The sequence below is a fragment of the Eptesicus fuscus genome, chromosome 19 (genome assembly GCF_027574615.1).
Source record: "Eptesicus fuscus isolate TK198812 chromosome 19, DD_ASM_mEF_20220401, whole genome shotgun sequence".
NCBI classification, from domain to species: domain Eukaryota; kingdom Metazoa; phylum Chordata; class Mammalia; order Chiroptera; family Vespertilionidae; genus Eptesicus; species Eptesicus fuscus.
In genome coordinates, this window is record NC_072491.1 from 18,123,051 (window position 1) to 18,140,009 (window position 16,959).

Genomic DNA, 16,959 nt, shown 5'->3' on the forward strand with positions numbered 1-16,959 from the left:
GGTAAACTGTACGTAAATATATATATTCACAGATATTTAATATGGCATTTGAAAGCAAGTCCTACAGACACAAAATTTAAAAAGCTGGTTCTATAACTTGAAATCTGAGCCGCATTTAAAGTGCTCAAATGCCACATGTGGCTATTGGCTTACCATAGTGGACAATGCAAAAATAAAATATTTCCATCACTGTAGAAAGTTCTATTGAAAAGTCCTATTGTCAATGATTTAATAATTGTGTGTTGTTGGATTAGAAGCTCCCTATGATTTATTCCAGCTCTAAAATTAATCCCTAATATTTGAAGAAAATGCATTAACCTATCTATTCAAAATCATCTAAATTAGTAAAACATTCTACAGGTAGCAAAAAATGTTTAAACAACCTAAATAAAAAGGAAATACTATCACTGAAAGAGAGAAAAGATTTCTGGACTTTAGACAAGAAAAACTACTGAATGAGAGAAGGTATATGCCAATAATACCTCCAATAAGGGGTTAATATCCCAAATATATAAGAAACTCAAACAACACCAAAACCCCCAAACAATTCGACTAAAAAACAGGCAGAAAACCTAATAGACATTTCTCCAAAGAGGACATACAAAAAGACAATCAGCACCACTAATCACCATGGAAATAAAAATTAAAACCACAATGAGATATCACCTCATACCTGTCAGAACAGCTATCATTAATAAATCATTAATAGATCAACAAATAAATGCTGGCAAGGATGTGGAGAAAAAGAAACCCTTGTGTACTGTTGGTGGGAATGCAGATTAGTGCAGCCACTGTGGAAAACAGCATGGAGGGCCCTCAAAAAATTAAATAATCATATGACCCAGTAATCTTAATTCTGGGTATTTATCCAAAGAAATCCAAAACACAAAAAGATATATGCACACCTATGTTCACTGCAGCATTATTTATAATAGCCAAGATATGGAAGCAACCAAAGTTTCCAACAGATGAATGATAGAAATGTGGTTATATACAACAGTACAGAACTCAGCCATAAAAAGAAAATAATAATAATAAAATCTTACCATTTGCAACAACATGGATGGACCTAGAGGGTCATTATGCTAAGTGAAATAATACAGAGAAAGACAAATACTGTATGATTTCACTTATATGTGCAATCTAAGAAAAAAAAAAAAGGAACAAAAATGTAACAAACTCAGATACAAAGAACAAATTGGTAGTTAGTTACCAGACAGGCTGGGGGTTGTGGGAATAGGTGAAAAAGGTGAAGAGGTTAAGAAGTACAATTTGACAGTTATGAAATAGTCACAGGAATGTAAAGTACAGCATAGAAAATATAGCCAGTAATATTATAGTAACTATGTATGGTGCCGTGCAGGTACTAGATTTGTCAGAGTGATCACTTCATAAGGTATTATAAATTTCTAATCACTATGTTGTACACCTGAAACTAATATAATATTGTATGCCAACTGTAATTAAAAAAAAAAAAAAAAACACAAAAAAACTAGCCTGGCCAGTTTTCTCAGTAGTTAAGAGTGTTGGCCTGCCAACCAAAGGGTCTCGGGTTTGATTCCCAGTCAAGGGCACATACCTTGGTTGCAAGGTTGACCCCTCCTCCCGTTGGGGAGAGTGCAGCAGGCAACCAGTCTGTGTGTCTCTCTCACATGGATGTTTCTCTCTCTCTCCCCCCTTCTTCTTCCTCCCTTCCACACTTTCTAAAAATCAATAGAAAAAATATCCTCGGGTGAGGATTAAAATAAAATAAATAAATACATACATAAATAAAATAATAAAAAATAAAAAACGACACCGAGTCTGGACAGCATGGATTAGTGGCTGAGTGTCAACCTATGAACCAGGAGGTCATGATTCAATTCTCAGTCAGGGCACAGGCCCGTGTTGCGGGCTTGATCCCCAGTGTGGGGTGTGCAGGAGGCAGCCAATCAATGCCTCTCTCTCATCATTGATGTTTCTATCTTTCTCTTACTCTCTGAAATCAAGAAAAATATATTTTTAGAAAAATTCTTAGGTAATGATAATGTCACATAAAGTTTATTGAAGCAGTACCACTGTATTATTTTATTTGAGCTACACATCTCAAATAAATAGATAGGACAAATACTTTTATCTATTTTACTGGTAAGGATAGTAAACTGAATCATAAGCAGCACAATAATGAATACAAGGCCCCAGAGTTAATAAAAAGAACTAAAACTGGAAAAAAACTTTCTTATTCATGGTACTCTCAAAGCATACACCAAAGTGACAAAGCACTGTCATGGACAAAAATATGAACTCACTAATACCAAGGAAAGAAATGTATTCATTCAACAAATATTATGAATATCTACACTGTACAAAGTTAGTATAGTGGGTGCTAAAGATATCAAAAGGAAAATCTGCCCCAAACACCCAAGTGATCAAATTCTAATTAAATATGGGGAAATTTCAACAAGGAAAATAAAAATATTAGCATCCCTCTTTCACAAGCCTAATTATAAATCTTTTTAAAAAAAGCAAAAAAAAAAAAAAAAAGCAACGCTAGCATTCTGGGATCTATTTATTGTCCAGCAGAGTCCCACATATCGCAACCACAACATACTAGGAATGTGCAAGTATTCTTTAAGAGAATCAGATTTTTTAAAGTATAGATCTGCTAGCTATAGTAAAATACTAAAAAACCTGAAGTCAAAGCTTCAATTCCCATAGGAAAAGCCCCATGATCACACTATACTTCTAGCTCTGAATAACCACTTCAATGACAACCCACTAAAATTAGGCAAGCAAGTATGGATGCCTTTGCAAAAACAAAAGTCACTAAAGAAAAACTTTGGTCTACACACAATTCCTAAGAGGCAAACATTAAAGTAGTACGTTTTAAAATATTATGGAGTATTTACTGTTTGACTTCATCTGTGGCCAAAGGGCACTGGTTATTTTTCAAATTCTAATACATAAAATTAGTTTCTAATAGGTTATGTAAGTTTCACATTTCCCCCCAATACTTTTCTCACACAATAGAGAACATTTCAACTAAAATTCACCATAATTTTTTCCATGTTTCAACATTTTAAGATGTCAGTGGAGTTTACTATATAAGAATTCAAATATATAATCAAATAAAACAAACTCAATTAACTGAAATGATTACCAAATGTAGTCTTTCAAGAATATTTCCGATTTACTAAGGGCTAAAGCCTTATTTGAACTCCTGTTGAAAACCACTCTAAAACTATATTCTTCTCTTTTCTTCCTATTATAATAGTAGTCGTTTTAAAAAGTAACTGATAAATAGCATTGCCTTGAACTTATCATTTTCAAAAATCATGTTGTGCCACACACAGAAGCTAAAGATATTTTTGAGTCTCTTAACAACCCAGAATTCAAACAAAAGTTACAATTTTTAATAAATCTCTATCAGACTTGTTTCCTTTTTCTTTTAAAGAAAAAGGAAATAAAATTCAATCAACTAGAATACTATTAAGTGTACTTTACAATAAATGGAAATTTCTAGAAATTTAAAAGTCTAAAATACCAATTAAATCAGGATGTTCTTACTTAATGCTGATACACTGGTGGATGCGACAAAAAGTCTCAAATATGAAGAGACGAGCATTTTCAATAAAATCCTCAAGACAAGCCACCAAGAAGAAGTCATTCACAAGCACCTGTGTATAAAATGAAAAAGAAAAAAAAAAATTAATGGCACTTGACTCAAAAACTTTGTGTGCCTTACTCATTGTTCCATTTCACTAGAATTCTCTCATCTATGATCACAAGTTCTACACAACACTTTCTAGCACACTATAATGAAGCTGCTAATAATATAAGTTAAACAAGTAAATGCTATAAGAAAAAGACCTAAAGAACTGCAATGTTTCCTTGTTCCAGTGATGATTTGAACATTATTTGACAAATTAGCTTTGTATTGTCCATTATCCTACATAAATGCCCTACAGATAGCATATCTTTTCCAGTTATTTCAAATAGTTATGAGTGAAGCAAAGATATGCATATTTCTATGATAGCAAATAGATAGTAAATCTACAAAGGAAAAAAATTCAAGGGGTGGTATCATAATTAAGAGAACATTTTAATAGCAACCAAGTTCTCTTCTGTCTTAGCAAGGCCTAGATACTTAATATAACAGATATATACAAATATTTAATAATGCTATATGACGTTAGTAATATTGATGACTATATGAACACATATTACACTAGATTATAATTTAAATTTTGTCCTAAGTTTGAAAATCACCTCGGAAGGTATATTTACTTATAATTTTCTCTTTCTTAGAGGAAGGAATCTTAGTCCTTCAACATATTTTTGTGCTAATATTTGGGTTCAAAAATGAAATTGACATATAGTAACTTGTGAATTTGGTAAATGCATTTAATAGGTAAATTCTTAGTTTAATTTGTTAAACCTTCAAAACTAACTTAATTAAAAGAAAAACAACATACCCATAAACCTAACTCTTTCAGTTGCTCTGAAGGTACTTTAGTTTCCAATAACCAAGAGAAGACACTGTGGTTATAAAAATCACACTTTTAGCTTGACTGATTTATAGCAAATGTTAAATATATCAAATGTGAAAATTTCTAAAAATAGGCCCACTTACAAAACAAATTAGGAATCATAGTTGTGATATGCAATTCCAAACAACCTTGCCCACAGATATTAAATATTTCACATATTTACTTATTCAGGATAAGGCATGGAATTATGGGTATATGTGTGAATTTATAATACACCCAATGTTTAACAAGCTGTCCTATCTAAAAGGATACACACATGGCAACAACATTAAAAATGTTTTCATCCCAGCACATTTCTAAAAAATATGCCACTTTAAGATTAATATACATTCCTGATAGAATTACTTTAATAAAACACTGCAAGGTTAATTATTACAATACATAAAAATTTAAGAATGCTATTAATTTATAAGTAAAAATTCATACTTACAGATTCACATTCCCTCAGCTTTTTCTGAGCCCCATCAAAGTCAAAGTTAACATATAAACATTCAACAAACTCTGTAATTGGGTCTTTATATGTGTAAGACTCCTGTAAAATAAAGTCAAAGGTCAAACTGGATCTAATTCAACATTGTTTGGTAGATTGCCCCTAGACTATCCCAATCTTCCTATTTTCTCCTCCGTTCCCATTAATTTCCAGCAAATTACCTAGTATTTATCTTCTCAAAGCAATTGCTTGTATCCTGATTCCAGGCCACACCTTAAGCTTTTAATGCCTTCCAGACCAAGTTCTCTAAATTCTCATCCTAGAACCATTCCAAAAGCTTTCAAATTCCTCTGGAGCCAAAAGTATTCCTTAATAAATAGTGATGAACTTACCCAAGTATAACAATATTTATACCCTACTGAAGGGGAAATTATATTTTAAAATTTAATTTATTCTTATATCAAATAAATATTTAGATTCTTTTCTAACCCAGTGATTGCTGAGAAGCTCACTAAATGAACAAGTAGGGCCACAGCTTTTAACAACTTGGAAACTATTATTATATTCAATGTAAAGGCCATTACTCTGGAATTATGCAGACAGTGACCTCCCAACAAACAGTTCTAGGCTCCAGATTGTTCACTCTTTGCAATAAGAGAAACACTAATATACAATGTATATTAAATATCCACCTACCAGAAAACAGTATCATTCATACCACATCTAGCCTAAGTATATCTTGAGCTTAAAGATAGTAAATATTCATTTGGAATTCCTGGGCTCTTCTCCATGTATACTTACTTTCCTCCTACATTTAAAACATCTTTACCTTAAGAAGAGTAGTACTTGGGAAAAAAAAAAAAAAAAGGCTAAACCTAAAGTTCAGGTATGTTAAAAAAAAAATCAATACAGATTTAAGTTTTTACCTGTTGAATAACTTTGACTAGATCTTTTAGCACCTGCCGGCGTTTTCGAACATCTTTGTTTGTTATGACTGCTGTAGTTAGATAGCGAAGAATATGTGGACACATCGTCTGAATTGCATTAAGATACCTAAGGTAAAAATATAAAGGCTATTTAATATTAATAACTTACCTAGTTTTTCTAGACCTATAATCATATATTAAGTGCTTAAAAGGAAACTCAAACAGCCCATTAGATTGTATTGTTTAAGCAATCTAAGATTACAAACACTTAAGAATGAATACTATAAAGGCCATCTTCTCCAAGGAAATGCCAGCTGATATTCCCCAATTTGGAGGAAGACTCATTTAAAAGGTAAATAATCCTATTATCACTGTTGAGTAAAAGGTATTTTGGAAGACCCTATATATGCCATCAGTCTATTCCAAAAGACTAAGCAATGACTTTCAGTTATTCACCTAGTAGATCAAATGTGTGAAAAATTTTTATATGCAAACTACTCATCATAATCAGAAAAACAAGCATTTACACAAATTAAAATATTCAGGAAATGCAAGACTGGAAACTAAGTACCTCTGAGTGTCCAACACTATGACAAGCTTAGAAATATTTGTCAGTAGCCCTGACTGGTTTGGCTTGGTGGATAGAGCGTCAGCCTGCGGACTGAATGGTCCCGGAGTCGATTCCGGCTGGGGGCAACGTGCCTGGATTGTGGGCTCGATCCCCGGTGGGGGACATGCAGGAGGCAGCCAATCAATGATTCTCTCTCATCATTGATGTTTCTATCTCTCTCTCTCCCTCTCCCTCCCTCTGAAACCAATAAGGAAATAAAAAGAAATATTTGTCAGTAAAGCCCATTCCTCTTAGCTGAATATTCTAGCCCCAAAGTACCCATCCAGCTCCAGCTCCCACTAAACCATCATTGACTGCTTCCTGCTTTCCTTACTTACACCTCACTCCACATGGACTGCTCTCACAAATACAAAACTCTGAAACTTAAATTCTAGCCATCCCTTAAGGTCAAGCTCAGATGCCTGATCTTCCAAGTTGCCCTAGACTGTACTATTAATAAATCTTTATATATTTTATTGTAGATTCCCCATAAAATGTTGTTTGAACTCTTTAGAGGACCCTAGAATCTGACAATAACTCAAAATAATATCTAGTTCTACTCCCCCTTAAATTCCCTCCAAACAAGACAGGGTGTAAAAAGAATCAACACTTACTCAAGAATAAAACCATTTCTAGGAAAAGATAACTAAACAAATCAGCTAAAAGTTTTATTATCTGAAAAATTAAAGCTGAGATTCAGGCAAAAAATTTTAAACTACACTATTGGTTCAGAACAATTGTTAGTCTCTATACTATTGCCAGAGATTTCATGTACAAGTTCAGGAAAGCATGATTGCTATTCTTAGTATTAGTTTTGAAGTAGGTAATTTTAGTAGGCACTTAGGGAACTCATTCATAAATTTATTCATACAGTATTACAAAAACTTTAAGTTCATTGTATATGACATTAAACATTTATTTCTACTTTTCCTAACTTTAATATTATTGTACCACAGAGATCTTAATTTCTTTTTTTTGGAGGATGAGTTCCTTGGGAAATCATCTCTCTCTTTCTGTGAGTATATAGGAGAGGTTAGCAAAATGTATATAAAGTGCCAGATAATGAAGACTTTAGGGTTTGCAGGCCAAGAGAGCAAATTTGAGAACATTATGCATGGATATATATATATATATATATATATAAATATATATATATATATAAATTAAACCTCCAAAGTATTTTATTGAAAAATTAAAAATAGTTTAGTAGCAACTTTTTAAATACAGGTCTAATGAGAAGATATTTCTTTATTGAGGATAACTTTATTTAATTGGGTTCAAAAGTTAGAGACTCCTATCATGAAAATTTATTGCAACTGTTGATCTGTTAATGATGATCTGTATGACATAGTTAATACTTAAAAATGTTTTTCAAGAACATCAGTACCACCAAATAAGGCTATCAATGAACAAACATGTGCTTTTAATTTAGCATATTCATAACTTGGCAAAAATTTGCGCAATTCTGCTAAATTCTTCTTTTGATATTTCCTTCTAGTATAACATTATATTGTAAATGAATCACTTCCAATTCAACTGCACAGTTTAATGAATTTTAAAATATGGAAATTTCCTTTTGTAATTAAAATGAGGCCTAAAACTTTCTGGAATTGTATTTTGGGCTCAAAAAACATATCTGCTGAAATTTTGTGTGGAAATGAAGGTCTTATTTCTTTTAAAATTTTTTTAAATGTACTTTTATTGATTTCAGAGAGGAAGGGGAGAGGGAGAAACATCAACGATGAGAGAGAATCACTGATTGGCTGCCTCCTACATGTCCCCCACTAAGGTTGAGCCCACAACCCAGGCATGTGCCTTGACCAGAATTAACCCTTTGCACTTGCTTGCTTTTTTCTCCATTCCTTTATTCTACTTGGGATTTAATTTTTTAAATATCCCAGATTTTACAAAGTGCGGCAGTAGGATAAAAAACTGGAGTTTCTTTTCATACAAACTTATTTATTTGGATTTTTTTAAATATTTCAAATTATTGATACATTCAATAACCGTCACACTCAACATCCGAGTGCAAAAGCTTAAACCCAGGACCTTTCAGTCTGCAGGCCGACGCTTTATTCACTGACCCAAACCAATTAGGGCTCATTTTCTTTTAACTTTTGAAAGAAGAAAAAGTATAAAGTGGCTAGACACTTGTTAATTGTCATCAAAATGACTATCCTATATAATAAAAGCCTAATTGCTAAGTGTCTGGTCATCCGTTTAACCAATCAAAGCCTAATATACTAATGAGATACTAAGGCCGCTCAATGGCTCGCTATGACGTGCACTGACCCCAGGGGGCAGACGTTCCGACCGGTAAGTTAGCTTGCTGCTGGGGTCTGGGCCGATAGGGACTGAGTGAGACGGGCCAGCCATGTCCTTAAGCCCTCCCCAGCATGGTCCCTCCCTGGCTGGCCAACCTCCCGCGTCCCTCCCCGGCACCGGCCCCAGCCCCGATTGTGCACTGGTGGGGTTCCTCAGCCTAGCCTGAACCCTCTCTCAATCCTGGACCCCTGGGGAAATGTTGGAGAGCCAGTTTCGGCCCTATCCCGCAGGCTAGGCCAATGGACCCCACTAGTGCACGAATCTGTGCACCGAGCCTCTAGTTACTGGTACAGTATAAGTACTATTTCACTTTGTAATTTTAGGTTGAATTTTAGTAACATTATCTAGGCCAGTGATGGCGAACCTATGACACGTGTAGCCATTTCTGATGACACGCGGCCGCTGAGGTTTATTAAATACCATTATATAGAACAAGTATACATTTATGTTATTTAAACTATAAATATCGCGAAATAATGTTTTTTCCTCAAAGTGACACACTACCCGAGTTATGCTCAGTTTTTTGGCGAAGTTTGACACACCAAGCTCAAAAGGTTGCCCATCACTGATCTAGGCTATAACAAAAATTAATTTACAGAGCCATTCAGGGCATGATAATAGTGGTTGAGTGCTATTTTTCTTATTCAAAAAATTTCCAATCTCACCTCAAGCTCAAAAACGTCACAATTAAAGTTGTAATTGTGAAGCCATCCAATTGCTGTATAGTAGGGAAAAATCAAGATATTCTATTTCTGACAAAAACTCATGGATTGGTAACAGTTAACTCCATGAGAGTAAATAAGCTCACTGTGGAACCTAATGGTTCAATAAAACACCACAGATTCAAGTATTTTCCACAAAGTACATGGTGATAAACAATGCAATCAATAATCATAAGCTCTGAATACCTCACAAGTTTTGTAAATTTGATCAACTAAGCCTTTTTCTTCTCCATACATATTTACCAACAAAAGTTTTAGCACAACTTAGCCAATTCCATTTCAGGCTGTACTAAATTAGTATTTTCTTAACTTTAAAAATATTTCACCTATAGTTGTTCCACACAAGACTATCATAGAGACATGTTCTTCAGCCACTCCACCAGATTCCTCAAATTAACAACTAAACCATATTGGTAACATCCATTGACTCATCAAGAGCCAAGGAAAACCACTAAAAATCATATGCATTGTTTTTTAATTGATGGTTGATGTTGCTCCCAATATCTTCAACACTGAAACTGTTCTCACCAAAGGCTAATAATTTTAAACTTGTGTATTTTTTCTAGACATATTTCTTTAGCTGCTGCAATTGAACATGAAAAAGAATCACTATTGGAAAATGGCTTTCTTTACTTGACTAACAAAAGAGCTGCGCAGAAATTTACTTTGGTTAAAGCCTCATTTTCATTAATTTTTGTGAGGAAATTCTGCTGATATTGTTTTAAATTTCCCAATTTTTCTGACATTGCTTTGCTGTCAGTGGGAATATTATAATGAGTGCTTACAGTCTAGTAATGTGGATGTATATAGTATTCTTTTAGCATACCTACAGTGCAAATTCAATGCTTTGCTTTCTAATCTGAGACAAAATAATTCCTACCCCATTGTGCCTTAAAAGCACATTTGAAGTCCACTTTTTTTGCTTTGACAGGATGAGTATGCACTAGTAATAAAACAAAACAAAACATTGCAGTATGGGGATAAACAGCACTTGAAACACTGTCTAGGTATGCGGCATCTTTGGGACTATAGTGTACAGAGCAATAACTGTGAGGCAAGGAGAGTGCAACAATGTATGATCTCTGTTACAACTCAACTCTACCATACCCTTCAAAAGCTGCCAAAGACAACACAGCAAGAACCCCCTTATCCATGATTTTGGTTTGCACAGTTTCAGTTTACCTGTGGTCAATCATAATCCGAAAATATTAAATGAAAAATTCCAGAAATAATTCCTAAGTTTTAAATTGCAAGTTGTTCTAAGTATTGTGATAAAATCTCAAGCTGTCATGCTCCATCCTGCCCATAAAGTGCATCATTCCTTGGTCAAACACATCCACACTGTATACAGGGGTTGGTAAAAGTAGGTTTACAGTTGTTCATATGGAAAATACAGTAATTAATAATATAAGCATCAACTCTGTGTTTCATGTACTCACAACTGTAAACCTACTTTTGCCCACACCTGGATGTACCATACAGTACTTGCCTACCCATTAGACAATTAGTAGCCATCTCAGATCCAGTTGTGATATTGCAGTGCTTGCGTTCAGGTAACCCTTATTTTACTTAACAATGGTCCTAAAGCCATTCACATAGCTTTTATTACATATCGTTATAATTTTTCTATTTTATTATTTTCATTAATCTCTTACTGTACCTAAAATTTATAAATTAAACTTCATCATAGGTATGTATGTATAGGAAACATTATAAAGGGTTCAAATATTTATGGTTTCAGGTATTCACTTGGGGGTCTTGAAACATATCCCCCATGGATGGGGGAGTGGGGGCGGGACTAGTGTATATAGAATAATGAGTGTGGCTATGTTCAAATAAAAATTTATGAACACTAAAACTTTAATTTTGCCCAGCCAGTGTGGCTCATGAGTGTCAACCTATGAACCAGGATGTCAGGGTTCCCCTGCCAGGCAGGACATATGCCTGGATTTCAGGCTCAATCCCCAGCAAGGGAAGTGCAGAAGGCAGCCAATCAATGCTTCTCCCTCATCATTGATGTTTCTATCTCCCTCTCCCTCTTCCTTCCTCTCTGAAATCAATAAAAATGTTTAAAAATACTTTAATTTCATGTAATTTGCACATCACACAACATTCCTTTTCATTTCCCTCCAACAATTTAAAATGTAAAAGCCATAAAAGGCAGTAGGCCAGATGTATTAGTCCATGGTCTATAGTTTGCAGACCCCTGGTACACAGCATTAACATGGTCCTTGACTTCCAAAGATGGCAGAATTCCCTACCTTCCATGGCGCATTCACGCATGCATGTATGTATATAGGTCAGTACATAAAGGAGGGGAGTGGGGATTAAGGGTAATTCTTGTGAAGTTATCTTAGTTCACATTCTGGTATGATCAATAATTATATATTTAAGTTGAAATACAAGCAAAACCACAGAGGTGGTTAATAGCCTACACATGACCATTATGCTCTTTTTTCTACTTGCTTTCTTATCATCTCCTTACTTCACTGTCACTTGAAATTTACAGGCCAGATCAACTTTTATCTTCACTGGACTCTTCTAACTTCTCCAGGTCTCACTGACAGATGTTAAACCTACTATTTGTTTAGCATGTACAATTATCTGTACCTAGTTAAATGTTCTTACACTATTTCTTGTGTTATTTGTTTGGGTCATAAACCATGTAAGAACCATACTGACCCTATATTTGAAATCTAATTTTATTATTTTTTCTTTTAAATAAGAGCCTCTGCATTTATTGCGTTCTGAAGTTATATTACAATAGGTCAGTAAAACTATTTTAGTTTATTTTTTCTCTAGCACAACTCTGCTCCAATTGTGCAATTTTATAGAAGTTTTTCTACAGCTTTCTAATAGCAAGCCAGAATATTTAGTAATCAAAGGATAAGACAAAATATGCCCCCAAATAAAAAATATGTAAGCATCTATTATGTGCAGGATGTTAAAAGAAGAATAAAAATCCTGTCCTTGAATACACTTATAATCTTGTTGGGAAGATAAGGCAATTGTAGGATTTTCGTTTAAAGGCATTACGTAATTAAATACCAAATATGTGGTAGACACAATATACAGGACTTCATGAATAAAGTAAACCAGCACCGGAGCTTAAAAAACAGGCAGACTTTGGATAGGTACAAAGAAGAAAAAGGAATCTCCAGAAAGACAAGCTAAAAGAACAAAAGGGAGAATACTTGGTAGAACTTTAGAGGATAAATTTTTAGATGAAAATCTTAGCGTTCACCCTAAGCTCGTGGTCGGCAAACTGCGGCTCATGAGCCACATGCGGCTCTTTGGCCCGTTGAGTGTGTGGCTCTTCCACAAAATACCACGTCCTGGGCGAGTCTATTTTGAAGAAGTGGTGTTAGAAGTTTAAGTTTAAAAAATTTGGCTCTCAAAAGAAATTTCAACGTTGTACCGTTGATATTTGGCTCTGTTGACTAATGAGTTTGCCGACCACTGCCCTAAGCTATAGCAAGACACCTGCATCAAAAAGATCAGGAACAGTTAGAAAATACAGGGGGAAAAGGCAGAAAGGTTAGTCAAGGATAAATTCGGGACACTATCTAATAAAACTTGAAATTTTTATTTAGAAAACAAATTAAACACTCTTGTGCTAACTGAACTTTAAATCTTTTTTTCTTTTAAAATTGGAGAGTAACTAGGGCATTGTATTACAAATGCATTCTTTTCCCGAATAACATCTACATTTTGTGGCCAAGGCTCATCTCTAATAGCCTATGAACACTGCTCTATCTTACACCTGATACCTTATCTTATGTATTATGTTACATTTAAAAGTTCAACATTTTTCAAATGTGTTAATCATCTCCATTTTAGATTCATAATAATTATGACAGAAATGGTAATATATATGACGTAAGAGACTTTAACCTGCAGGTGCATCTAAACTTTCACTTCAAGGACACAAGTATAATTTATCTCCAAAGTATTTTTATATTAAAAAAAAACCCTGAAATAATAATCTATATAAATTATTAATTTAACACATACTCTATGAATGACATTAAATTGTATTAGTAGAAGACTATGACACTTTTTCCATTAATTTCTATTATCTATCAGAGACTACTGAAAAACACACAAAGGTCAATTACAAGCTACATAATTATTCCACTTAAAGAATATGCAATCCAGAAAAATGGATGAAACAATTATCTATCAAGCCAACTGGGTGTATTTTCATATGAAAAAAAGTTAGAATCACACAAAATCAAAATAAGCCATGAAAACATTACTAATGAGAAAGAAAATATAATGGTAACCTGACCCTATAGCAAGTGGAAACAGTAAGCACAATATCTTGGGGAAAACTGAAAGCTGTTAATACTACTGAGCAGTTTTTCCCCCATATTTTTCTAACAGGCTGTTTTGTTATAAAAAAAATAGGTACAAGGGTGGTTTTTTTTTTTTGGCAGATGAAAATGCTCAACAACTAATTTATGGTGATTGCTGCATCATTTGATAAAGTGACTAAAATCAGTGAATTATAAAAAAACAAAATCTTCTGGTAACCTTAGCACAAATAAAGATAGTGCCATCATACTATACTAGTAGTCACGGTTATTTTTCACCACTACACTTTTGCAGTTTTAAAAAAAGGATTTCAATTACATCCTTGATTGGGCAGTAAAACTTATTAATTTTTAACAACTCCAATTTTGCATGCTTATCTTTTTAATGTTCTGTATGACTAAATGGGAAGTATGTATAAAGCTCTTCTGCTATGTACTTTGGTGTCATGGTTCTTAAGTTGAAAAGTACTTATATAACTGAGTTAGTTGCAAACTGAGCTAGCTGCTTTTCTCACAGAATGCTATTTTAACTTGAAAAAAAGGACAAACCAAAGCTTTGAGCATTTGGAAGAAACTTTCTAAAAAATAAAGAAACTTTCTAAAAAATAAAGTGAGCCTATCCTTCAAATAAAACAAATGATAAAATCCGAGTTTTCAAAAAATAGAATTTTGGAAAATTTGCGTATGTCACCAAGAGCTTGACTATTTCCAATACTTGAAGCCTTTTCTAATAGAGTTAGTAGTGATATTAATGAACGTGATTTTTCGGTATTATGTAATGTCAACATGTGAGATATTTGGAATATCTGTTATCTCAGTGAACCAGTATTTCCAAAACAACCAATGCATAATGTTATAAATCATGCATGGGTAAAAGACCCATTAGAAGTGCAAGGCCAATCAATATATTTTAGAATACCTATTTAGTTTAGAATCCAAAATTTGAATATGGTTTCAGGTACTACATTACAGTAATCTTTACAAAACTACTACCTGCAGAGTTTTGTTATATTGTCAGAAACAATATTCTGAAAAAGGCTATTTAAAAACACCTCTCTTTCCCCAATACATTTGTGTGAGGTTAGGTTTTCTTCCTATCCTTCCCAACAAATTGAATGAAAACCAGGTGTGAAATTTAACGCTGGAACACAGGCAAAAATATTGCCACTATAATTTATAAAGCTTAGCTCTAACAATCCTAGAACATGATTTCAAATTTAAAAATCAAGATTTTAAGAAGGCTACAGATAATGAGGCGATTAACTAAGGGCAACAACTAAAATACTAAAGAATCCGATAAAAACATATATTGAGTATGGAAGGATAGATAACACAAAATTATCCTCAAGTATCTTAAATATTTTCTTAAAACAGACTTATTTTCAGTTGTTCCAACCAAATAAGAAATAATGGGCATGCTTGGACAGTATGGTTCAGTGGTTGAGCATTGACCCATGAACCAGTAGGTCACAGTTCGATTCCCAGTCAGGCCACGTACTCGGGTTGCGGGCTCAATCCCCAGTAGAGGGTGTGCAGAGAGCAGCTGATGGATGATTCTCTCTCACCACTGATGTTTTATCTCTCTTTCCCTGTCCCTTCCTCTCTTTGAAATCAATAAAACCATATTTTTTTAAAAAAAGGAAATAAAGGGCAGAAAATTCAGAGGCACTGATCTCAAATGTAAGAATAAATTTTTAAAAATGAGTTCTACCTAAAAGTAAAACAATAAAATTTCTTACCACCAAAAGCTGGATGATCAACCAAAGATAACATAAAAGAGATTCTCCTGGACTGTATATATTCCTTCCAAGTAATATGGCCTAGAGCCTTAATTTTAATGCTTTAATGCAGTGGTTCTCAACCTTTTTAATGCCGCGGACCCTTTAATACAGTTCCTCATTTTGTGGTGACCCCCAAACATAAAATTATTTTCGTTGCTACTTCATAACTGTAATTTTGCTACTGTTATGAATCATAATGTAAATATCTGTGTTTTCCGATGGTCTTAGGCTCTACAGCAGCGGTTCTCAACCTGTGGTTCTCAACCTTTTTAATGCCGCTAGCAGGGTTGCCTAAGACCATCGGAAAACACAGATATTTATTTACATTACAATTCATAACAGTAGCAAAATTACAGTTATGAAGTAGCAACGAAAACAATTTTATGGTTGGGGGTCACCACAACATGAGGAACTGTGTTAAAGGGTCGCTGCATTAAAAAGGTTGAGAACCACTGCTTTAATGTATAGATGGATTACCTGGGATCTTGTTAAAATGCATTTAGTCCAACCCAAGAAGGCAAATAATCCTTTCCACTAATATTTACAGGGTAAAATAAGATTGTTAGAGTAATAAATTTGACAGTGAAATAGTAGTCAAGTTTTCAGGTTAATTTAAATTGGCTAATTGAAGCAAGCGAATATTCTAGAAAAATTAATAATACTGGACAAAAAACAGTTCCTAAAGTGTTAACTAAAATTTTTATTGGTAGTTCATCTCATGATAAAATTGCATAACAGGTAATGAACCTAAAGCAGTCATATTATAGTGCAAAAAATAAAATTTAAAAGCTATCAAGACTACATTAAAATATTTTCAAAAGCCTCCTAATATTTAAATCAAAAAGGGGGGGGGTAGTAGAAGAATATCATGTAAGGAAAAATATCCTGTAAGTAAATTACATCTAGAAAATTTGTACTTTAGAAAAATAATTGTAATGCTAAAAGCAAGACACCCATGAAAAACACACATGGTGTCAAAACAAGCCAGAGGAAAATCATTTGGTCAAAAAATGAAAAAGGATCCCAAGTCAAATTTATAGGAAATATTCCTTTATTAACTTTTGATCGAGAATATGTTTGTATATTTTTAGAAAACAACTCCGAGACCATGTGGATTCCGGCAACAGAGAGGAATCGACAGGACTACTCCAGCCATGAAGACAGAAAAGCAGCAGTTCAGAGATGGAAGACGCTGATGTCGCCTTGCCATACTAGCAGTCAGCAGCTGTGCGTCACTGCAGGTTGCCCAGGACCAAACCAGAGAGGGTCGGACCTGCATTACCACCATTTCTCCACCATCCAGAACTGAAATATCATTGC

General features: G+C 34.0%; 1 protein-coding gene across 2 annotated transcripts in view; it reads right to left on the minus strand.

The window, feature by feature from the left end:
• EIF3E (eukaryotic translation initiation factor 3 subunit E) overlaps positions 1–16,959 on the minus strand; it is a 53,112-nt gene that overhangs the window by 16,090 nt on the left and 20,063 nt on the right. For both annotated transcript variants that reach the window (XM_028148074.2, XM_008143395.3), the window contains 3 exons: positions 5,886–6,012; positions 4,960–5,061; positions 3,547–3,656 (listed from right to left, as the gene is read on the minus strand). In XM_028148074.2, coding sequence (XP_028003875.1) covers positions 3,547–3,656; positions 4,960–5,061; positions 5,886–6,012 — 339 coding nt within the window. The remainder of the gene's footprint in view (positions 1–3,546; positions 3,657–4,959; positions 5,062–5,885; positions 6,013–16,959) is intronic.